The sequence below is a fragment of the Eschscholzia californica genome, unplaced genomic scaffold (genome assembly GCF_041429995.1).
Source record: "Eschscholzia californica isolate CP2 unplaced genomic scaffold, dmEscCali1.0.p SCAF_1, whole genome shotgun sequence".
Taxonomy (NCBI): domain Eukaryota; kingdom Viridiplantae; phylum Streptophyta; class Magnoliopsida; order Ranunculales; family Papaveraceae; genus Eschscholzia; species Eschscholzia californica.
Window position 1 is genome coordinate 88,024,212 of NW_028238198.1, and position 22,551 is coordinate 88,046,762.

Below are 22,551 nucleotides of genomic sequence, written 5' to 3' on the forward strand. Positions count from 1 at the left end.
GGCTATTTTTCAACCAATTCAGATCATGCTCTGATTCAGATAAATTTTCAGATTTTCTTACATATAAAAACAAACATCTAAATAAAAAATCTGAAATCCGAATTGGGCCTATGTGATTTTTTTTTTTTTTTTTTAAAAACAAACAACACCAAAGTAGTATACGAAGAATTCATGATTCTTGTTGAAGGAGAGGAAATTACCTTCCCAATTTATCATCTAAATCAGGTAAAGAAAAGGATTAGGACCACCCCAATAAAGTCTTTAAACCAATCACGCAACCAACCGTTAAAGAGGAGAAGGGTTCCGCTCGGGGAAGAAGAAGAAGGAACCACGATTTCTAATTCTCTTTGTTGTTTACCAATTACCCATCCCAGAGAGAGGGACAGATATATAAGGGCATTCATTATATATAGAGAGAGAGAGAGAAACAGGATTTCTCTCGGCCAGCTGTTTCTATAAGGGCATTCATTATAATCGTTATAGCAAGGAAACCCCCCGATCTCTATCTCTCTCTTGTTGGATCTGGTTTCACTCAGCGATCTAGAGTCAGAGCTTTCTTCCGATCTCAACATTCCTGCCTTCTTCTTCTTGTATCGATTTGATCCTCCAATAATAATAATAATAATAATAATACTTGTGAGTTCGTTCGTTCGTTCGTTCCTTCATTCATCTCCTTATTTTTATTTTCCTTGTGAAATTCGAAATTCCCTCCGTCTCTCTCTAGCTTGTAGTCTCTCTCTCTCTCTCTATAATTCACCATCGATATAATGACGGTGGAAACTGACGGAGTCCAATGTGAGGGAAAGATCGTGTTGAATTTCAATTCTTCACCCCAACAAGAAGAAGAAGAAGATCTGCTGTCGAAGCAGCTAGATACCACCAATGGCGTGGTTGACGTCACACCAGATCAGATCGACCCTGACGACGCCAAGGATGACGCTTATGTCTTCGTAGATGGTGCTGATATTATCGTAGGCGAAACCACCGACCACAACAATATCGTCTTACCACCACCAGCAGCAGATCGTAGCAAAGAAGCCATGACTCTAGACGAGCAAATCCTCCATGTTGAGGAGGAGGAAGAGGAAGAGGAAGAGGAAGAGGAGGGAAAGAAGGACAACATCAACAATGATACTCCTCCTCATCCTCTTAAGAGGAGCAACAGCAATAGCGTTGACGACGAGGGAGAGCCAATTGATGATGTTGTTGTTGTTGTTTCCCCTCCAGATCAGGCCCAAATTGAATTAGACTCCTCTTCTCCAACGGTAGTAGTAGTAGCAGGAGATGAGCAACCACCCTTCGTTACTGGTTCAGCGGTTGTGTTGTCCTCCCTAGAATTAGAATCATCTCCATCTATTGGATCTCAAGTACAAGTACTCCTTCCTGAAGAAAATGAAGACGAATTGAAAGAGGCAGAAGAAAATGTACTAGTGGAGGAGAATTCAATCTCTGTCACCGACATTGCCAATGAAGAAAATGTTGACTCCAAACTAGACAATAATAATGCACAACAAGAAGAAGAAGAAAAGGAAGAGGCTAATTCTGATTCAGCTCCAGATCATGCTGCTGCTCCTGCTGATCATGATGAAAACCAGAAACCCACCACAACAAATACATGTGATCTGGAGTTACATCAACAGATTGAGCAAGACAAGGTTGATTTAGATCCTTCTCCACTAACAGATGTAAAAAAGGAAGAAGATCAGCCACCTTCTTCTTCATCATCTGCTGTTCCTCATCATCAGCTTGTTAATGTCGAGAAGGAGGAGGAGGAAAGGAGGAATCAAACAGAAAAAGTGACACCACCTCAGGAGGAGGAGGAGGAGGAAGAACCCCTCAATCATGGGAATGATTCTCTCTCGAATGAAGAAGCTACATATCCACTTGATGACACTAAAGATTCTGGGCCTGTTGTTCTCGAATCTGAGCATTTTGTTAATGGACAAACAACGGAAAATGTGGAAAAGCCTGTTCAAGTTTTGGCACAGAGGGATCTCAATCTGGAAATTGCAGTTTCCTCCCCTTTAGAACACGATTCACAACAATTAGATAAGGAAGAAGCTAAAGATGTCCATCAGGATACTCAAATTTCGGGTCACGTTGAATCTGAATTTCATCCCCAGCTCTCTAATGGGGACACAGATGAAACAGAAAAAGAAGTTCCAGCAGAAGAACCAATACAAAGCAGGGATCTAAATTTTGTAGATGATTCACAGTCAGATAAAGAATTTAGAAACGACAATGGAGAGAAGACCGAAACCAGCAATTCAGTGTTACCTGTTGCTCTGGTGGTACCTGATGGTCTTAATAACTCGGATGTAGATCAGGAAAGCATGCCCTCATCCTCCATTGAAGACATGGAGTCAGGTTCAGCTAATGTAAATGGATCTACTGAAAATGCGGAAAGCTTGTCTTCTAATGTTGGTAACAACATGAATTCGGAAAAATCTGTCGGAGATAAACCAATTGAAAGTGAAGATGATAGCTTGCATGCGGTTCCTGCAGATTCTGGAACCAGAAATATTCCTGTTGAAAATGAAAATTCTCCAGCAAACTCTGTCGTTGATAGGGCTGAGTTAGAAACTGAGGATACAAATCCTTCTTCTGACAAAGACTGTGAAGTCATCACTATTTCTCCTGGTGAGACAAATGCAGCAATTACTGAACTTGGAAATGGCTCAGTTCAAAGAGATGAAAGCATGTCCGAATGCTCTGTTGAACCACAAACTACTATTGTCGGGGATAAGGGTATAGAATCTGAAGCTATAAATCCTTGTCCTGAGACGAACAGTAGCTTCTCTGCTTGCCCTCATGGTGGTGCAGAACTGGAAACTGTAGTTGGGAATGGTTCACCGTCAGGCAACAAGGACATTGGTAGCGTCGATAATTTGGACATAGAATCTGTTCAAAATGAAAATGCTGTTGACAGTCGAAGCATGTTAAATTGTGCCAACGATGTCATAGATGCTGAACATGGAGAAGATGGGTCAGTGAGTCAAGATAGAAAAGCAATCCATGAACAGGAGGAAGGGACTGAAAGCAACGGAATTCAACCAGATGGTTCCACTAATGATGCTTTGGAGACCCAGGAGATGAAGGAGGAGGTTGCCAAAAGGCCCCCCTTCCGTTTCTTGATCAGGATTCCAAGATATATTGACGATAAAATAAAGGAAGAGATTAGACTTGCTCAGCTACAAGTTGAAGAGAAGACTCAGACAAGAGATGCGATAAGAGTGGCAATTCAATCCAAAAAGGTAAATATTAATTAAAAGGGTGCAAGTTTTTGTTTTTGATAATAACTTTTGTATGTGTTGTGACAATTGGATTCTGCCCATGTGTATAGGCTACTTGCAGTGAATATCGTGACAAATTTGAAGCTGCCAGGTCAGAAGAGAGAGCTGCTCGGGATGCACTCAATGCCAAGCGCCAGGAAATAGATTCTGTACAGTCTGTTATCAATAGAATGAAAGATGCTAATTCAATCGATGAAATTGATGGACGGGTAAGGACTTATTCTTGCTTATTGCTCATCGAACTGATTCTTGTTCAGTGCTCATCCAACTACCTTGGTCGATTCTCTCTATCTGCCTGTGCTGATACTTTTTTTGTCTTCATTTATCTATGTGGAATAAAGATACAAGGTATTGAGCATATGATAGAACACGAAACCATGCCTCTGAAGGAAGAAAAGCTGTTGATTAGAGAAATCAAGCAAATGAGAACTCTACGTGACCAACTCTCTTCCAGCTTGGGTAAACATACTACAGAGCAGCCAACACTGGAACAGAGAGACAAAATTGAAGAGCAGTTCAAGGTATATATATATATGAGTATGTGTTTGCTGTCCTAGTTGTTTATTTGTAAATTTTGAGATGCTTAACTTGCCTGGTGTGCTCTTAGCTTCTGAAGCGAGAAGTTGATTCGGCGAGGAAGGAGGTTCTACAATTTGAAGGAATCACTAAAGCTGCTAGGAAGGTGTATTTTGATGAAAACGGAGAGCTAAGAGAATTGCAATCTCAATTTAGAGATGCAGATGATCTTCGTCAAGAAGCATATACGCGTTTACATAATCTCAGGAAGGAATCCTATGACAAGGTAACCTTTCTTTTCTGCAGTTGTGAAAGCGGTTTAATTTATGATTTAGAGATTAGGTCAAGTAGACATTTATTCTCTTGACCCTCTCTCGAGCATACAAGGCTTAACACTTTCTTGTAGCTAGTACAGATGAATTTTGACTTGAAGGTTGAACCGCTGACAAGAACCCAATGGATTATAATGTGGTTTCAGCATATGGATTATGAGTAAAAACAGAGAGAAGTCCATACTGACTGTATTAGAATATGTTGAAGAGACTATAGTAACTTTAGTTGGTAGTTAGAAATTAAAGAGGGTAACACTCATGGGCTGTGCATGGTTTTAATCTCTGTTTAGGAAGGTAGAAAACGGGAACACTTGTTAAACTATAAATTCAACATTTGTACAAAGAAACACGTGTTTGTTTGCTTATCATACAGGTCCGTGAGTAACTTGTGAATTTTGAGAAGATTAAAATACAAACACTTGTGAGAAAAGCCTTTTGAAAGTCCTCGCCTCTGACTTTGATGATGACTTGAACTTGCAGAATAAATACTTCCGTATGTACAAGGATACCTTGAAGAAAGCTGAAGATTTTGCATTTGCTGGAGTTAAAGAAGAACTCCACCATGTGTGTGTTGGCCAGGTATGCTCATTGTTTGAGTTTTATCTTTTATCTACTACCTCATTACATGGATTTTGACTCATTTCTAACCTGTTGAGTGTGTGGTTCAGGTGGAGACAGTTATGGAGTTATGGAACAACAACGATGATTTCAGGAATGAATACATCAGATGCAACACCATGAGTACGCTGAGGAGGTTAAGAACTCTGGATGGACGATCTCTGGGTCCCGACGAACAGCCACCGATGTTGCACAATTTTGTGGATGAGAAAGTTGATAGAACTGTTGTTGCAGCTTCTCCTCAGATAGATTCTATGTTACCTATTGCACCATCAGGGCAAGGAAGATTAACTGAACCTCGAGAAGTACCTCAGAAAGCTGAGGTAAAATCTTCGATACAGTCGGAGAAAACGACGCGAAGTGCAGATGTGAAATCTGTGGTAAACTTGCCAGAAGCTAAAACCAAGAAAGTCAGCAAATCAGCTCCCGTGGAAAGTAGTGCAGTTAACAACACAGTCAAGGAAGAGGTTGAATTGGAGAATAAGCTACGAGAGGAAGAACTGGCAAGGAAGGCGGAGGAACTGAGGAAAGAAAAAGAAGCTGCTGCTGCCAAGTTTAAGGAGCAGCGACGGTTGGAGGAGAAGGCAAAAGCGAAGGAGGCAGAGGAACGTAAGAAACGCAATGCGGAGAAGGCCCAAGCTAAGGCTGAAACAAGAGCAAAGAAGGAAGCCGAAGTCAAAGAGAAGGTAACTTTTCCCTTCCTTACTCTTGAAATTGCAAAAATAAAAAGTAGCCACGAAACATTGGTCCTACTACACTTACCGATGATGTTCGAGAGCATGGAACTAGATTCTGTGAGGATGTCTAACACATTTGTCCTGAATCTCTTCATCTGAATGAATACAAACCCTTGAACGTAACTTTTTCTTCTGCCCTGGGTTTTATAGTTGATGTTGTTAAATAGGATATGAACTTTGTGCAGGAGAGAGAGAAAAGGGCGAGGAAGAAGGAGAGGAAAGTGGCTGCTGCATCTGTCGCAGAAGGAGCTAATGATGGCATAGACGGAGAGTCTGCAGTGAACTCGGAAGCTGCGCAGTCTGCAACTGCTCACAGTGCTACAGATAATCAGGAGGTAGCTGAAACTAAAGAGAGGGCTGCAACGGTAACAAAGAGGAGGAAAGCTCAGAAGCAGTCAGTAGTTAAGAAGGTGAAAACTCTCCCTCCTCTTCCTCCGACTCTTCGGAACAGGGGAAGGAAAAGGATTCAGCCATGGATGTGGGTTCTATTTATAGCCCTTGTCATCGTTGCCTTATTCTTGGTGGGAAATAGTGGCTATTTTTCTAAATTCAGCCTGCCAAGTTTTGGCTTCTGATGGATTCATGCCCCTACTACTAAGGGAGGAGTCCCTGTTATTGGAAAGCAACAAACGATCGAGAATGATGGATGGGCTGTTGTTCTCTTCAAAATGAGAAGACATAGTACAAACTCACAGGAGAGAAATAGAGAGAGGTCCTTTTCGTGATGATATTTTTTTTTTCGTATTTAATTTCCTTAATAGTATACAAATTAAGCTATCAACAGAGCTTTCACATTTATTTAATTTGGATTGGTTCATACAATTGGGGAGGTTGGGTTTTTAGGTCTACTTTCAGTTGGTAAAAAACATTTGAGTTGAGGTGTTGGTTTTATCAGCTAATATTAATATTAATATATATATATATAGAAGAGGACAATAATTGATTCATGCTTATGTTTCCTAATTTTGGTCTCATTTGGCTTGGAGCAAATTGATTGTAGAATATTTACTATTGGGCATTCCAATGGAAATGAATGAAAAATAACAGTAAACTGCATTCTTTCTGTTTCCTATATAACTAGAAATAAGGTGTAATAGAAGAAAATCCTCCTTCAAAACAAGTGGGGCAGGAAGCAGCAGCAGCAGCAGCTAAACAGTGGAACCTGAAAGAAGCTGGTCCATTATTCTCATGAACAAGGAATTCATTGACACTGAAGAAACACTAGATTTGATTCTTTAGCTAGAGATAACCGTCTCTCTCGTCTTGCTCCTCAGCTGCCTTGTTAGCTGCTTGGACAGATTTGTACCAAAGAAAGGCCTGGTTCGATAAAAAAAAAAAAACTGAGCATTAGCTTAAAAAAAGGAAGAAGAAGAAGCTTATTTAAAGAGAATATAAACAAACTCACAGAAGTGGGGACACCAGTGATGGCAAAGAATCCAAGCACCGGTGCGTAAAAGATGCTGTCTGAGTCAAGTAACCCGAAAACAGGCTTCTGGTTTATGTATTCAAAGATAGAACCGATCTGTATGGGATACATAGAAAGTGAAGTGATGGTATTCAAATGAAAAATGTACAAACAATGAAAAATTAACTTTTAAAAACATACTGCAGCTATGGCAGTGATTGTGGAGGCAAGCAAATACGCATAGAAAGGAATCTCAAAGGAGGAGGATGATGATGATGATGACGAAGAGGAGTCCTCTTTGCCTTTAGCCCAAGGAGGTGGCTCCTCAGAATCAGGTTTAGCCCAAGATGGAATTGTCGTCTCTTCCGAGTTGTTTGACTTTGAATTTGCTTCATCTCTCACAGCTAATGCTAGAAATTTATGTGGCGGCAACCTCTTTGTTTCATGAGTAGTAGTAGGATAGTGGAAGGTCCGGAAAAGAGTTCTTCTTTGTGATGTTTTGAGTTGCATTCTTACTCCTCCTAGCTTAAACTTGGAGTAAATTTTTCTTATACTCTGTAGTTCCCCTCCTGAACCATTAATTAGCTGTGAAGTGAATGCTAATATAGAGAGGGAAGTCATAACTACTCTTCCAGTCACCCCGCCTCGTTTTGTTGCTTCAAAGGAAGGGACCAAAACCTGAGATATGAAAAAGCAAAACGAATCGTTTCAAACTCATCAGTAAGAAGGGATTGTTGGTCGGTCGGTCCGTCCGTCCTTTTCAAAGAAACAAGAGCCGACGACTGAGAAGGGTATTATGGGAGGATAAAAGCAGGACAGTAGTAGAGTTAGTCACTTTTAATCTCATTCATCTGAGGGGAGTAGGGGACTGGACTGGAGGTTAGTGAAAATAAACAATTAACCTCAAAACTGTCTAAACATCAAAAAAGAAGTTGCTTTGCCATGGGTATCTTAAAACTCAAGGGTACAAAAACATATAGAATTCAAAACAAGATATTAACTAGCTAGAAATTCATACTAGTACATTATTATTGTGTAAACATATGGAATTCTAAGGAGAGAGAAGGGTCCCAATAGGCAAGTGTGGGTTAATTGACATTTCATCTTATGTTTGGTTGGTGGAGGAGAAAGAAATACCTGAATTTTGTGCAGCAATACTTGGTTGGTTGAGTTTGTTGTATCTCTCTCTGTTTGCTTTGGTGGAGAGTGTGAGAGAAAGAAGGAAGAAGAAGAAGAAAGAGGATGAGGAGTGTCCACCCCACAAATTTGAATAAATAATTATCAACTGCTAATAGATGTGACAATCCAGAGTTGTTTGCTGCACTGCTCCAATCCACTACTAATACGTGGCATAGGGATTCCTCATGTATTATAGGGAGTGCTCTCCCTCGTACATGGAGATCTCACCACCCTATACTATAGGCCCCGTTTGGATTGTGGATGGTGTTTATTTTCGGCGAGGGAGGAAATTTCATTTTATTACTACGTTGTTTTGTTTGGTGATTCCCGTGGAGGGAAAATATTACTCCACTTGAGATTTCATTCCACCACCTCCCATTTCTCTCTCTCTCTCGCTGCACCTTTCTCTCTCTAAGGTTTAAACTCTTTCTCTTTTTCTATGATTATGAATTGAAGAGGAGTTCTCTCATCATCATCATCATCAACCAGGAAGGGAATCGCTCTAATTTTTATTTGTTTCAGCTAAATTGCGACTGAGGGTTTTTAAGCTTGCCGACTGCTTCGTTTTTAATGGTAATAATAATGCTCCGTATGGTCTCTATTATCTTTTTCTGTTAGACGACTAATATCCTAGCATCTGTCATTACCAACCCTAATATCTGATTTTCTCTTTGCAGTTACATACATAAACCCATCAGTACTATAGTGGTCGTCGTCGTTCTAGGGCACAAAAATGAAGACAAAGGTATTTTTTTGTAGATGAAAAACTTTCAGTTCTACTAGTGACAAACATATCCCTCACTTTTCTTTTTTTTGTTTAAAATTTGAACAGGAAGATGATATTCTCTTAAAACAATTACAAGACAATGTAGATTCTGATCCTGGCAACCCATCTCACCATTACAATCTCGTAAACCCTCACTTTTTCCCATCACTTAACTTTCCCTCTAGACCTAGTGGTTTTATTATTCAATCCATCGCAGGCACTTTTCATTTGGGAGAATGGGGGAGAAGAATCGGATTACTTCAAAAGGAAAGCGCTTGAGCATTTTGTAATTTCTGCCAAGTTAGACCCTAGCAATGGTGCCACTTTTCGATTCTTAGGGCATATTTACAGCACCCTTTCTGTCGATACAGAGAGAGCTTGCAAGTGCTACCAGCGTGCTGTTACTCTTAATCCCGACGATTTCAAAGCTGGGGTTAAGTCAATCTTTTTCTTTTCTTTTTTCCAATGCAAGCCCTTGTGAGAACATTTCAGAGCCTAATTTCATGCTCTCTGTCTCTTTCAGGAAGCACTCTGTGACTTGTTGGATGGTGTTGGAAAAGAAAGCTTGGAGATTTCCATCTGCCGGGAAGCTTCGGAGAAATCACAACGTGCTTTTTGGGCTTTCCGAAGATTAGGGTTTATTCAGGTTTTTATTTTAGACTGCAGCTATCCAAATTTAGCTGAAAGGATTTTTCTTGCTTAGTGAGTCCTAAATTGCTTTTGTAACTTTCAGGCGCATCAGAAGAGATGGAGTGAGGCTGCACAGAGCCTTCAGCATGCTATTAGAGGCTATCCTACCTGCGCAGATTTATGGGAAGTAAGTCCATTTGTCTACCACTCTTTCTGTTTCCCATTCTTTCTGTCACGATTGTTAAAATTTCATCTCTTGGTCGAATAATATATGTCTCTATTCAATCTCTCAGACCCTTGGTCTTGCATACCAGCGATTAGGGATGTTAACTGCTGCTACAAAGGTACCTTTTAGTCTCTGTTGAGTAGTCTTGAGAAGCCTCTATACCATAATTTTTTTGGCAGTAATGCTTATGAAGTACGACATACCATTTGAATAGGAAAACGTATTCAGTTTGTGGAGTAGTAAAATTCAAAATATATCTTCTGTTTTAATATCAATGCATTATGTTACTGGAGAGTGGAAATTTGTACTTATAATGCTCTATTAATAGTCATATGGGCGAGCAGTCGAGCTGGAGGATTCAAAAGTCTACGCATTGGTTGAAAGTGGAAACATCTCGTTGATGCTCAGTTCCTTTAGAAATGTGAGATTCTTTGATTCGTTGTAAGACTCTTGGTGGGTGCTCTGTATTTGTTGCAGTCTGTACATGTCCAACAGTCCAAGTATGTGAATATATACAGAGAGGTATATCATTTAGTTTAAGTTTATAGCTTCTTACAGGGAATTGAGCAATTTCGACGGGCTTTAGATATTGCACCTAAAAACATAGCAGCAAACTGTGGACTTGCTTCTGGGCTGCTTGGTTTGGGAAAGGAATGTCTAAATTGCGGTGCATTTGGTTGGGGAGCTTCACTATTGCAGGTTAACCTTCATCTACGCATCTTATGTATTGCATTTCACATTTAAAAGACAACTAAACTTATTATTAAAGTCTCCGTCATCTGATTTTAGGAAGCGTCTGATGTTGCCAAAACAATTACTTGCTTATCTCAAAATACTTCCAGTACTTGGAAGTTGCATGGTGACATTCAGGTATGTGAAGTTGCTTTTATGAATTATTTTGCTTTTACTATATCCTTAAAAGTTAAAACCTTGACAGAAGGCCTGGACTGATTGAGGTATTTGGATACTCCTAAAGACCTTTAAGTTTTATTCAGCTTGTTACTATCCTAAGATATATATATATATATATATATCCTGCACCTTAAGTTTTATGGGTTGTGCTATCTTATCCTTGTAATATTTTAACTAAAAGGTGGATTGGGTTGGCAACATGTCCTCTTTGTTAGCTTATGTTTGCGAAGTGTCTTCCTTGGATGGATGAAATTCAAAGCCTACAGAATGACGAAGTCGCTTTTAGAGATTCCGTTTGTTCATGGAAAAGAAAGTTGTATCTGGCAGCAGTCTCTGCTAGTCGTTGTTATCAGCGAGCTTTGCACTTGAGTCCGTGGAGAGCTGATATATACATTGATGTCGCAATCACTTTGGATCTCATTTGTTCTCTGGAGGAGACAAATGAGCGTGCACCCGTTGCTTGGTAAGATCACTCTTCATTAAATCATATATTTTCCATAAAGCTATTAGTTCTGACTGTTTTATATGCCAGGCAGCTACCTGAGAAGATGTCATTGGGTGGCTTATTACTCGAAGGAGACAACAGCGAGTTCTGGGTGGCTTTGGGATGTTTATCTGTTCATAATGCCCTGAAGCAGCATGCTCTTATTCGGAGCTTACAATTGGATGCATCTCTTGCAAACGCATGGGCATACCTCGGAAAGGTATTTTCTGTATAAGTTACATATTGAATATCTCGATAATTACTTAGTGGGGCGAACCAGGTTGACCTGAGCTGAACTTTAGTATACTACTTGTACTGCTTACAACATAAAACCTAAATGAATTTGTTATTTGAATGCACCACTTCAAAGTTGAATCATCTCGTATACATCTTCATTATTTTCTATTGACACGCCCACGTTTAAGTACTGTTAGTGCTTGTGACAAGAAAACAAAATCAGTTGTTAGGTTTGTAATACGAAGCCTTAAAGCAGAAACTATTGGATACGCAGGAATCGTAATCTTCAACAGAAGAAACAAAGCTGGAGTTACATCATTTTATTCCTCTTATAAAATGCTTGGTTATGTTGGAAGTTTTGGGAGGCTTGGATATCGTGAGAGATCCCAATGCTTTTCCCTCTTACTTGTAAATAGTTTTTCTAATATATTCATTCAAAGTTTAAAAAAAAAATGTTGAAAGTTTTGTTAACTTCATGACTTCAAGCTGAGATAGTTGAACTCATATAGATGGCATGGAGTCTTGTGTTCCACTCACCCTAATATCAGTATGACCATTTTAATTGCAAGATAGTAGAGGAAAAATTTCCCCACATCCTTTTATGAAAGATGCTGGGATACCATCAGGGGTACAATGATGGAAATGATTATGGAATTCTTCAGTTCTGCTTCTTTCCATTGGAGAATCAATCAAACCTTCATAGTGCTAATACCGAAAAGCAGAAAGTCTCTAATTTCTCAGAATTTAGACCTATCAGTCTTGTGTGGGGACCTTATCAGATAGTATCTAAAATTTTAGCATCAACATTATCCAGATTTATAGGAGGTATTACTTCACCGTTCCAAGGAGCCTTTGTGGGAGGTAGGCAGATACTTGATGGGGTTATGATAGTTAATCGATTCCAGAAGAAAGGATGGCACCAATGGTCTGGTAGTAAAGGCAGATTTGGAAAAAGGTTATGATCAAATTAGTTGGTATTTCTTGTAGAGGGATTAGACGGGGAGATCCCCATCCCCTCTCCTCTTCTTATTAGTGGGTGAAGTTCTCAGTCAGTGTATGCAATTAGCTGAGGAAAAGAGGTGGGTTCAAGGATTTAAAGCGTCCCCCTCAGGAAATAGTATAAACCATCTACAATTTGCAGATGATACTCGGTTTTCTATTGATGGCAGCCAAAAATAATTACAAAAGCTAAGGGATATTTTAGTCTGGTACGAAATTGCATTAGGATCAAAAGTGAAAATGCAAAAGTCTTATTTCTGCAGTGCTATTAGTGTAGGAGAGGACAGCATGGACCATGAAATGATTAAAGATTTCGGATGTCAAGTGGGAAAGCTCCCAACCTCTAACCTAGGTTTACCATTAGGGGAAAGATATAAATCCAAAAAGTTATGGGATAATCTTCAAAAAACAAAGTTATGGGATCCGGTCTTAGAAAGAATTAACAAGAAACTAGCAACTTGGAGAGGACATTTGCTGTCGGAAGGAGGAAAAATAACATTAATTAAATCAGTTCTTCAAGCTCTACCAACTTATTTCTTATCTCTGTTCACCATTCAATGGGAATTCTAAAGGAAATAGATAAGAAGATGTGGTACTTTTCTTTGGGACACCTTCAAAGATCAGAAAAGCCTTCATTGGGTTGCATGGAATTCAATATGCTCAAGTAGAAGACAAGGAGGCTGGGAATTAAAAAGCTTAAGATCATGAATCAAGCGTTGTTAATGAAATGGCTATGGAAAGGGGTGATATTGAGTAAGTATGCTAAGTATGAGGATTGGGAAGGCAGCAGTCGAAGAACAACTTTTGGTTGCGGTGTTTGGAAAGGAATAGTGAGTAACCTCAGGTCTTTGACTCTTTTCACAATATTACTAAATGGGAGTTAGGCAATGGAACAAGATAAACTTTTGGTCAGCTGTGTGGATAGGGACAACATCCCTTAGTTAGAGGTACCCTGATATTTGTAATCTATCTACAGAGAAGAAAATCAAGGTTTGTAATGCTTATACGCAGGAACCTCAAGTGTGGGGGATCAACATAAGGAGGAACCTAAACGACTGGGAATTACAACACTATGTAGAACTCTTGGAACTACTACAAATTATAAGGTTATCGAACACTCAAAAGGGTATGGAGATCGAAGGAGAAGGACAATCTGTCAGTGTCCAATTGCTATAGGAGATTAGATATAGACAATCAGCTTACGGGAGTGCTACATGTACAAGATCCTTGACAAAATTTGTGACTTAATGACTCTTTTTCACTAAAAGACAAAAATTGATCAAAGCTTTTCGAGGTTTGACTTTGATCAGGACCGTTCAAATAGCATTTTGTCAAGAATCTTGTCAAAGATTCTTTGTACATTTAGCATTTCCCATCAGCTTATGGATCCAAGCTTTACCCGTATTATTTGGCGTCAAACAATTCCTCGTAGAATTTCCTTCTTGTGGGTTATGCTACTCAAGAAAAATGCAGCCCAGGCTCACATAGGTTATAGCCCTTCACCTCTTGGGTTGGGTGGGGGGGCGGGAGAGGGGGATATTTTGGCTTAAAAAAGTGGCATCCATAATGCGTAAGATTTCAATTTATTGGATTTGAAGTGCCTGAGTTGGCGTTCACAGCTTTACAGGATAATGGATAAGAATAAATTGTAGCGTAAGTAGTTAACTTTTCAGTTTCTTAAAAATCGATAGAGTTAGTGTTTTCCATAGCTTTACAAACTAGTGACTCAGAAGCAATTGTAGAATATACCAAGTGTTGAAGGTTTTCCTATTTCTTCAATTTGAAATCCCTGATCAGATTTTTTGTTTTTTCACAGCTGTACAGAGTAGTGGATACGAAGAAGTTGACTGAACGATCATTTAATCACGCTAGAAGCATAGATCCTTCACTTGCATTACCCTGGGCAGGCATTTCGGCAAATATTGAATCTGGGTATTTACTTGTGCCATGTCATTAAGATTATTCGTTTTAATCCTTACGATATGAGACTCTAAGCTTGAAATTGTCTGAATTATTATTAGAGGATGCATCCCAAGTGAGGCATATGAAAGTTGCCTTCGCGCTGTGCAGATATTACCTGTAAGTGTAACTACCCCTTAAATGAGCTATCTTCACCAATTTTAAAGTATGTTCTTTTAGCCTCTAGGAAGTTTTATTTGATGAAGCGATATGGATGGTTAGTCTTGATTTTAGAAAATCCAAATAACACTTGTGCAAAATATCTAGTTCAGATTAAACCAAGCCTAGACAAGCAAGTTGTTTGGGTGGTTCCAAATTGAGGTAAAAGCGACCCTTAGCCTTAGCGTTACCCAGGATCGAATTACTTGATTGGAAGTAAAGTACCAAGTGAAGTGCCGAGCAAACAAAAATTACTAGTCCAACTTTATGGTCTCCAAATCATAACAAGGGATATTATCAAAATAAAGAATAAGAAATTCTCTTGTTAAAAGAAAAAAGATAAATCTTGTGTGCTCCACCCGAGTAACTCGTGGACCTGATTGGGTCGGAGGTATACAGAGTCGAGCCCATGCTGATCTCTTGAGCCTTAGACTCCCCGCTTGAGATGATGATGTAGCCCGTCTAAGGTCTCCATACGTTTCTTATGGCCACCCAAATATAGTTAATATTTTCTATTTATTAGCAACCAAGTATTAGAAGATTATTCTACTTTAGTGTTGTATGTTACTATGTTATGGAATTTACAAGTCCAGATAAACTAAACTAGGATTTAGAATATTAGTTAAGAGGAAAGAGCCTAATCTAACCCTGGGCAAACCCTATATTAAGGGTGGTTGTGTCTCTGTTATGTTCTCATGCCCATGTATATCTGTTAGCAGGTTGCAGAGTTCCAAATCGGACTTGGAAAGATTGCTGTTCTTAAAGGCCACCTCCCAACACCACAGGTATAGCTACAGTATTAAGGTTAAACCGTTAAAGTTGGAGATTATGGAACACACACACACACACACACTTTCTTTTTTAAAAATCCCTCGAATCAAGGAGCACAAAATTTACGAAATCAAATTTCAGTTATGCATTTTCAAATGTATACCTGCTTATGGTTCTTGTTGTAGGTGTTTGGAGCCATTCGACAAGCTGTGCGTCGCGCACCTTATTATCCCGAGTCACATAATTTGAATGGTTTGGCATCTGAAGCGAAATGTGACTACCAGGCAGCAATTGCAGCTTACAAGCTAGCACGGTATGCTATCAGCAGTTTTGCGAGAAAGACACCAGAATCCTATTTATCTGATATATCCATCAATCTGGCCAGATCTTTCTGTAAGGTAAACAAGCTTTTCTAACTCTTAGCTTTTTGATCTAATACTAGCATAAGGTAGATTTATTTATGTTTCTTCAAGTTATAGGGAGATATTATTTGTAAAAACCTGACGAAACTTGGCGATATATATAAATTTATGTTATATATTATTCAGACATTTAGAAACCTGTATATCTACAAATTCTTCTATTTCGTGCAGGCGGGGAATGCCCTAGATGCATCACGTGAATGCGAAGATTTGAAGAAAGAAGGTGTGCAGTATGGACTACAATTTCATGCTTTTGGTTGCTTTAATTTTTGGGTGAATTTCTTGCAAAAGTGCCTCATTTCATTAGGTGGAGTAGATAGGTATACATAAGTATATTATATTATCCCACTTTCTTTCTGTTTTATAAGGTCCATTTCTAAGCCCCACGCGGCTTGATATTTGCTCTTGACTCTCCAATGTCGTCCTTTTTAGGTAGAAAGATAAAGTTATTGATAACAGAGTCTTCAAGGCTCCACCTTAGTAATAGATACTAACCCTACAAAGAGCGCAATCAACTTCCCTAAAACATAAGAAAAATTAGAAGAAACATAAAATACTCACAGCTATGGGGTTAAAGAGTAGGCTTAATGCCATATATCTGATGGTGCAGTTTGTTTTCTTGATGATTTTCACAAATCTTGAGTGTGCCACACCACATGGTATCTCAAGTGCACAGCATAATCTTATATGATAGTGTTATAAATCATTTTGGCTCCATCTGATATCCGTGATTCTTGTGAGCACATTCACAGTCAAGGTATTGTCACGGAGTAAAGTTTCGCCTATGCTTTACCACCGTGCGGCACTTGCCTTAGTCCCCTTCTAAGTACAAGTCTAAGCCTTCTCACTAAGATGCCTTAGTAACCTTGACTATAAGGCAGCTCCAACACTATAACTCCAAGAAAAGGAAGCTATCAAAGTATACACACACTTGAGAGAACTTGATCTTTGTTGATGAAGCTTGAAGATTTACAAGAAAGCTTTTGGGCACAACTCTCAAGTCACTCAAACTCTCTCTAACTCTTACTTGAATCCTTACTTGGATGATTTACAAATGAGGGATGATCCTCTATTTATACTAGTAAGCTAACAAAATGAATGGCTAGGATTATGCCATATGGTTTACATCTAATCGCTTGGAACTTTCTTGGGAATTCTCTAGAAGACTTGAGCTCCAAGAAACTCTAGAGGCTTCCATCAAAATATCTCCCAAAATGCTCTAGAGAACTCCATTGGGCTGGGCCAAAATGGTTGCTCCAACTATGCACAATGCAGCCTAGTGTATAGGTGCTGTTTGGGCTGCTGTTGAGCTCTCTGGAAGCTGCTGTCCGGCCCACTTAGCTGCTGTTTGGGTGCTCAAAATGTGTGGGCTGTGACAGTATGCTCTTGTCTTCTCTTTTTAAGCGCAAGCATATAAACCACATGGTATCACAAGTGCACAGCATGATTCTTATATTATAGTGTTACAAATCATTTTGGCTCCATCTGGTATTCGGTGATTCTTGTGAGCATATTCACAGTCAAGTTATGCTTTTATCTTCTCTTTTTAAGCGCAAGCATATAAACCAATTTGTAGTTAGTCTACATTAGTTCCACGAAAATTGGTTGGAAATGATATTCTAGCCATGTTTAACACTACAAGTATTCACTATTTTTGCCAAATTCATGAAAGCTTAGCAGCTAACTAGTGCTTGGCTCATGTATAACACTCAATAAATACTACTAAAGGTCCAACATATAAATGAGGATGTGGATATTTGCCAAAATTTACAGGATATTAAGCAGAGCCACTAATTTTAGGCAGGGAGACTCTGCATTTTGTGATTTATTCGGTTGATATGCATGAAATGATTTCCTGCTGAAATAGAACAGTGAACTAATGTTTGCCCTTTTACATACTTGCGCACTCATGATGCCTCCTAAATAACTGTCTTAAACTAGTCTATGAACACGTCAAGGATCATATTCCGGAAGAAGGCTTATATGTAGATTGCCAATTTTTGTATAATCTGAGTGATACTTTTGTCCATTTTTAAGTTGTACATTGGGGGTGTCCCTTAATTACTTCTCTGTTCTAGTTCCAATGTTTGTTGTCTCTTGTCAACCACACAGGTCTGCTTGATTGTAGGGGCATTCACATCTATGCGGTTTCATTGTGGCAACTTGGACAGAATGACTTGGCTCTCTCTGCTGCTAGAAATCTAGCTGCAAGTGTTTCAAGTATGGATCGTGTTACTGCATCTGCCAGTATTAGTTTAATATGTAAGTTGTTATGCCACATATCAGGTGTTGAAGCAGCTACAACAAGCATTCTCAAAATGCCGAGGGAGTTGTTAAAAAGTTCAAATACTAGTTTCATTATTTCTGTGATTGATGTTCTTGGTCGTAGTAATTGCCTCGAATCAGTTCTGCGGAACAGCCGTGATTCTCTGGTTTCCCATGAAGAAATTGTGGAAATGCATTCTTTAATTGCCCTCAGTAAACTTGTAAGATATCCATCCAAAAGCATTTTCAATAGTTGCTCTTATGAGTTTCACTGGGCGTATGAACTGGCTATAGATGAATTTGCAGGTCACTCATGGATCAGAGAAGATTTTGAGCATTCGAGCTGGAGTTGAGCACCTACGAAAAGCTCTTCATATGTACCCTGACAGTAGTTTGATAAGGTTAGTTTTAATTACTGAAGCCTGCAATTATTAGATAAAAACGTAGAGGGAATCAAAGTTGTTCTGGGAAACCTCTGTACGCAGAATAGTTGCAGCGACATGTATTAATTGCAAATATTAAAGTAAACTGGTTGAACCTACTCTTTTATAGCAGTAAAGAAAGTTAATTCCTACTCCAAATCTCCTATCACCGTTGGAGCCTTGATCTCTTGAGATAAAACCAAGGGAAAGACTTGAGAGAAGTCTGCTGCAAAATAGACTTCATATGACTTGGTTAAATGAAAAGGTTGACTGATTTTTCAGACCAGAGAGATCCCCTTTTATAAGACATTAGGACTACATCTAGAACACTTTTACATTCCCTAGGCAGTTACTAGACACTTCTCTAAGATTCTACTCTTATATTTTCTAGGCAACTACTTACAATAATCTATTTTGACTCTTGGATAGATACTTTGCATCATGTAGCTACTAGTTATACACTTCTCCTTTAAAAGAATTGTGACAAAGAATCTGTAGTCTGGTACCTTTTTCCAAGATGAATTAATTGTAGTAAGGAAAAGAGATGAATATAGAAGTGCACATGGCCTTAGCTCCACATAATACGTTACAGGCAACCGATGAGCCAGGGATGCACCACCTACGGTTAAAAGATCGAATGATAAAACAAAATGTACGGATGCAGCATGCTTCCACATTAGAACAGTTTAGCTTAATGTGAATCTGGATGGTAGAGAATGTACTCGAAGTTGGGAGATGATGTCAGCCTCTATGTGCTCTTTATTTCTCGCTCTTTTACCTCCTTACTCCCTATTATCTGTTTTCATTTTGTTTACCAATTGTTCAACTCAATGGTGGATATGATGCCAAAAAGAAAGATTAGGTTGGTAGCTAATTTTGGTAGTGTGGTTTTATAATTTCTACATTTTACTGATGAAGCCATGAAACTTTATTTTTCTTTAGCTTATGAAATGTTGTTTTCCTTGTTTTTTTGTTATCTGCATTACTCCTACAGGAACCATCTAGGTTATCTTTTATTATCTGGTAAAGAAGTGGAGGATGTTCACACTGCTGTAAGGTGTAATGAGATAGAGCATCGTGGTTGCCAAGTATTTGAAGGTGTAAAATCTGGACACGAGATCCTTGGTGCCGCTGGAGTTGCATGCTATGCCAGTGCAACAAGTACTCCAAAGTTCACTTCCCCAACATGTATAGGTCAGTGCATGCGCGGGAGAGAAACAATTCAACAATTGCAAAGGTATCGTAGTTTGTCCTCCCAAAAGATGATATTCTTCTGGCACATCACATACTAGATTCTGAGATCTTAAAACAAATCTGAAATTAACCTAGCTTGAATGAAATTCAAACTTCTCTATGTCAAGAACGTAGGCACCAACGTTCTGAGGTTTGGCTTCTTAATATATCACCGAAGATAAGGTTCATTGATATAATATTTTTAATTTCTTTTTACTACGAATGAACTTTTCCTACTAAGATAAGAACTTAAGAAGTACATAAAAAAACAAAGTTTAGCTGAAAATGCTATGGTGGTGTTTGTTTTCTATATATTTTAAAATCTGAAATCTGTAGATATGTATGTGTAGTTTTAGTTCTTTTCATGCTTTTATTTATAAGAACAAGTCTTTGTGTTCAATCCATGTGTTTTTACCTAATAATCTGGAGCCATAATGCAGTAATGCGCAGTACTTGCTCAAACAAGAAGTTAAGTTCTTGGTTCAGTCAAGTAGATCAACTTCCTTATATGTATTTACTTATGTGCAGATGGTTGCATCAAAATCCTTGGAACCATAACGCACAGTACTTGCTTTTACTTAATTTACTCCAAAGGGCACGTGAGGAAAGGTTTCCTCGGCATCTTTGTGCTACCCTTCAGAGACTAGTTTATGTAGCTCTATCCAATGAAATGTATACAAGGACGGAGGTAACTGGTCAATATCAAAAGTTTCAGCTTCTACTTTGTGCTTCTGAGATCAGTCTGCAAGTTGGGGAGCACATAAACTGTATCGCTCGTGCTTTGGAGGCGTCAACACTTTCAGTTAGCGATAGCACTCTCTTTTTCGCGCACTTGTTATTATCCCGTGCCTATGCTGCACAGCAGAAATTTCTGAAGGTAGAGGAAGAGTATATGAAGTGCTTGAGGTTCAAACCAGATTATCCAGTTGGTTGGATATGTCTCACACTTCTTCGTTCTAAATTCAATCTACATATTGATATGAATACCATATTCATGAACTTTGAGGAGTGCTTGAAAAAGAATACAAGTTCACGGAGTATATGGATGGCCATTTTCAAGTTAGTACAGGGACAGAGCTCTATATGGAATCAGGATTTTGATCAGGCAGAAGAGGCCCTTGTACATGGTTGCTCACTGGCTGATGCTGAGGGTTGCCTACTTATATGCGAAGGTAACTATCTGATTCCTGTTTCATTTGTTTCAGTTTGTCATTTCTTTTCGTTCAAAATCTTAAATGTTCGGGCTGAAATTATGGACTTAAATACCAATTTTTAAGAAAACGTTGGAGGCATACACCTGGTAGCTTGATGCATACATACTTCAGAATTTTTGACTTCGCTTTTCATTGTTATTTTTTGAGTTGTTGGACAACATAAAAAAACATAGTATGTTTATTAAACAGCTCAAACCTCAAAACTTTTTATGGTAGTAAAGTAGAAAAATTATGTTATGATTTTACATAATTTGATATTAATTTCCTTAAAAAAATAGTTATGATTTTACGCATCAGAGGCGCCGCGTCGCCTTGTCATAGCAAACTGCCTTGAGACGAAATAACGTATTTTAAAACATAACTGGTACATCATTATGTAACTTATATGAGGGGAAAGTTGCACCCCACCTTTAGGAAATGAAGAGTACAGTGAGGACAGTGTTTTAAATTCTTCCTTAGTTCATACTCTGATGGTCAGGTATGGATACTGAACAAATGTCGTGTTTGTCTCTGCTTGCTTCTTCCATAAAGTGTATACTGAAGTGGCTGACACACACATTTATATCTAGGAACTGATAGATTTTCTCGTCTTAGATGAGTATTAAATTGTTTTAAGTATTTCGTCGGTTAAGATGACGGGTTGGGTTTGAGCAGGGGCTATCTGTATGGAGCTTGCTAGGCAGCAGTTTGGATCTCAGTTTCTATCTCTAGCTGCATGCAAGTTCAGCAAAGCTCAAGAGTCATCTTTCATGCGTCTACCTATTGTCTCAGCATTGCTTGCTCAAGCTGAAGCTAGCCTTGGCTCCAGAGAGAAGTGGGAGAAAAACATGCAGCTTGAATGGTTTTCCTGGCCGTCAGGTGCCATCTAATTTCACAATTCCCTATTTTCTTTCCGTAATTCCCTGTAGTTTTCATTGAAATGGATCTGACAACCCTAAGTTAATATTAGAAAAGTTTGACCATTAAGATCGACCATTTGACGCAAATGATTACTGTATCCTCGGATCTTTCAGTTAGTTTTGGCCGACGCGTTGACGAGATAAAACCATAAAAATTTGGTAATGCAACCATGGGGCAAAACTCTGATATGATTCTTGGTTTATTAAATCTCTGAAACTGAGTACTGTTCTTTCTTTTATTACGCAGAGATGAGGCCAGCTGAATTGTACTTTCAAATGCATTTACTTGCAAGGCAGTTGAAAGACACAACATTTGTTGTTGACCCTCGTCGGAGCCGTCAAAGTTGGATTCTGAGAGCGATACATTTGAACCCTTCTTGTTCAAGATATTGGAAGGTTTTGCAGGCGATGTGAGAGATGTGAACATCTTGAAAACCCATCTTTCGTCATTTCCTGTCATTCAAATATGTTGTAACCCTTGGAAGGTGCACGTTGATTGATGACTTCACAACTCAAGCTGCTTGTATTTTCAATCACCACATATCATTTTGGCTTGAACTTGGTATCTTAACCAATTTTGGCTTTTAAGGCTCACGCTTTTAAGGTTCAATTGAGAATTAATCAAGTCTGTCAGTGTAAGCTTTTTCTTCCTTGTCAAATAGACAAGTCTAGCTGAAGTTCAAGAATATATTTTGCCAGGGGTGTAATAATAGTATAATAAATCTTCGAACGTCAAAACCGGTATAATTAGAGGGTTTAGGCTGTACGCCTTGACTCAATCCAGAATTCTTTGTTTTTTTTTTTTTTCTCCGGGAGGTATTGTTGTTATTAAGAAACTTGTTAGCTAGCAAAAATAGAATTCTTCCTAAATTG

At 38.8% G+C, this 22,551-nt stretch overlaps 3 protein-coding genes across 12 annotated transcripts; 2 read left to right on the forward strand and 1 right to left on the reverse strand.

The window, feature by feature from the left end:
• The first annotated feature begins 11 nt into the window (after positions 1–11).
• LOC147570804 (calponin-like domain protein) lies at positions 12–6,374 on the forward strand. Its single transcript, XM_086657349.1, has 7 exons — positions 12–3,254; positions 3,344–3,502; positions 3,635–3,814; positions 3,901–4,095; positions 4,622–4,720; positions 4,810–5,445; positions 5,682–6,374. The coding sequence occupies exons 1-7, from the start codon at positions 768–770 to the stop codon at positions 6,069–6,071; spliced, it is 4,146 nt and encodes a 1,381-aa protein (XP_086513475.1). The 5' UTR covers positions 12–767; the 3' UTR covers positions 6,072–6,374.
• Positions 6,375–6,486: 112 nt separating this feature from the next.
• LOC147570805 (uncharacterized) lies at positions 6,487–8,178 on the reverse strand. Its single transcript, XM_086657371.1, has 4 exons — positions 8,039–8,178; positions 7,103–7,579; positions 6,902–7,018; positions 6,487–6,813 (listed from the first exon to the last, which is right to left on the reverse strand). The coding sequence occupies exons 2-4, from the start codon at positions 7,520–7,522 to the stop codon at positions 6,736–6,738; spliced, it is 615 nt and encodes a 204-aa protein (XP_086513497.1). The 5' UTR covers positions 7,523–7,579; positions 8,039–8,178; the 3' UTR covers positions 6,487–6,735.
• On the forward strand, positions 8,062–22,457 carry LOC147570806 (Tetratricopeptide repeat (TPR)-like superfamily protein). Of its 10 annotated transcripts, none has more exons than XM_086657359.1 (24): positions 8,062–8,496; positions 8,603–8,653; positions 8,758–8,825; positions 8,913–8,990; positions 9,064–9,279; positions 9,370–9,492; positions 9,580–9,663; positions 9,770–9,820; positions 10,031–10,123; positions 10,261–10,401; positions 10,492–10,572; positions 10,830–11,077; positions 11,147–11,318; positions 14,151–14,266; positions 14,356–14,413; positions 15,172–15,237; positions 15,409–15,621; positions 15,817–15,868; positions 17,758–18,131; positions 18,217–18,311; positions 19,327–19,569; positions 20,094–20,737; positions 21,434–21,637; positions 21,926–22,457. In XM_086657359.1, the coding sequence occupies exons 3-24, from the start codon at positions 8,814–8,816 to the stop codon at positions 22,090–22,092; spliced, it is 3,531 nt and encodes a 1,176-aa protein (XP_086513485.1). In that variant the 5' UTR covers positions 8,062–8,496; positions 8,603–8,653; positions 8,758–8,813; the 3' UTR covers positions 22,093–22,457. The 10 variants fall into 10 exon arrangements, with proteins under 10 accessions (XP_086513485.1, XP_086513477.1, XP_086513479.1 ...); XM_086657354.1 differs by having other exon boundaries at positions 8,344–8,496; positions 15,169–15,237; positions 18,205–18,311; XM_086657358.1 differs by having other exon boundaries at positions 8,344–8,496; positions 15,169–15,237.
• Positions 22,458–22,551: the final 94 nt, after the last annotated feature.

Coding starts and splice junctions, on each gene's coding strand:
- LOC147570806 (XM_086657350.1), top strand. Junction 14,267..14,355: donor TCGGCAAATATTGAATCTGG/GTATTTACTTGT, acceptor AATTATTATTAG/AGGATGCATCCCAAGTGAGG. Junction 15,238..15,408: donor GCCACCTCCCAACACCACAG/GTATAGCTACAG, acceptor TTCTTGTTGTAG/GTGTTTGGAGCCATTCGACA.
- LOC147570805 (XM_086657371.1), bottom strand. CDS start 7,522: ATGACTTCCCTCTCTATATTAGCATTCACTTCACAGCTAATTAATGGT. Junction 7,019..7,102: donor CAATCACTGCCATAGCTGCA/GTATGTTTTTAA, acceptor TATCCCATACAG/ATCGGTTCTATCTTTGAATA. Junction 6,814..6,901: donor TCACTGGTGTCCCCACTTCT/GTGAGTTTGTTT, acceptor TTATCGAACCAG/GCCTTTCTTTGGTACAAATC.
- LOC147570804 (XM_086657349.1), top strand. CDS start 768: ATGACGGTGGAAACTGACGGAGTCCAATGTGAGGGAAAGATCGTGTTG. Junction 3,503..3,634: donor TCGATGAAATTGATGGACGG/GTAAGGACTTAT, acceptor TGTGGAATAAAG/ATACAAGGTATTGAGCATAT. Junction 4,721..4,809: donor ACCATGTGTGTGTTGGCCAG/GTATGCTCATTG, acceptor TGTGTGGTTCAG/GTGGAGACAGTTATGGAGTT.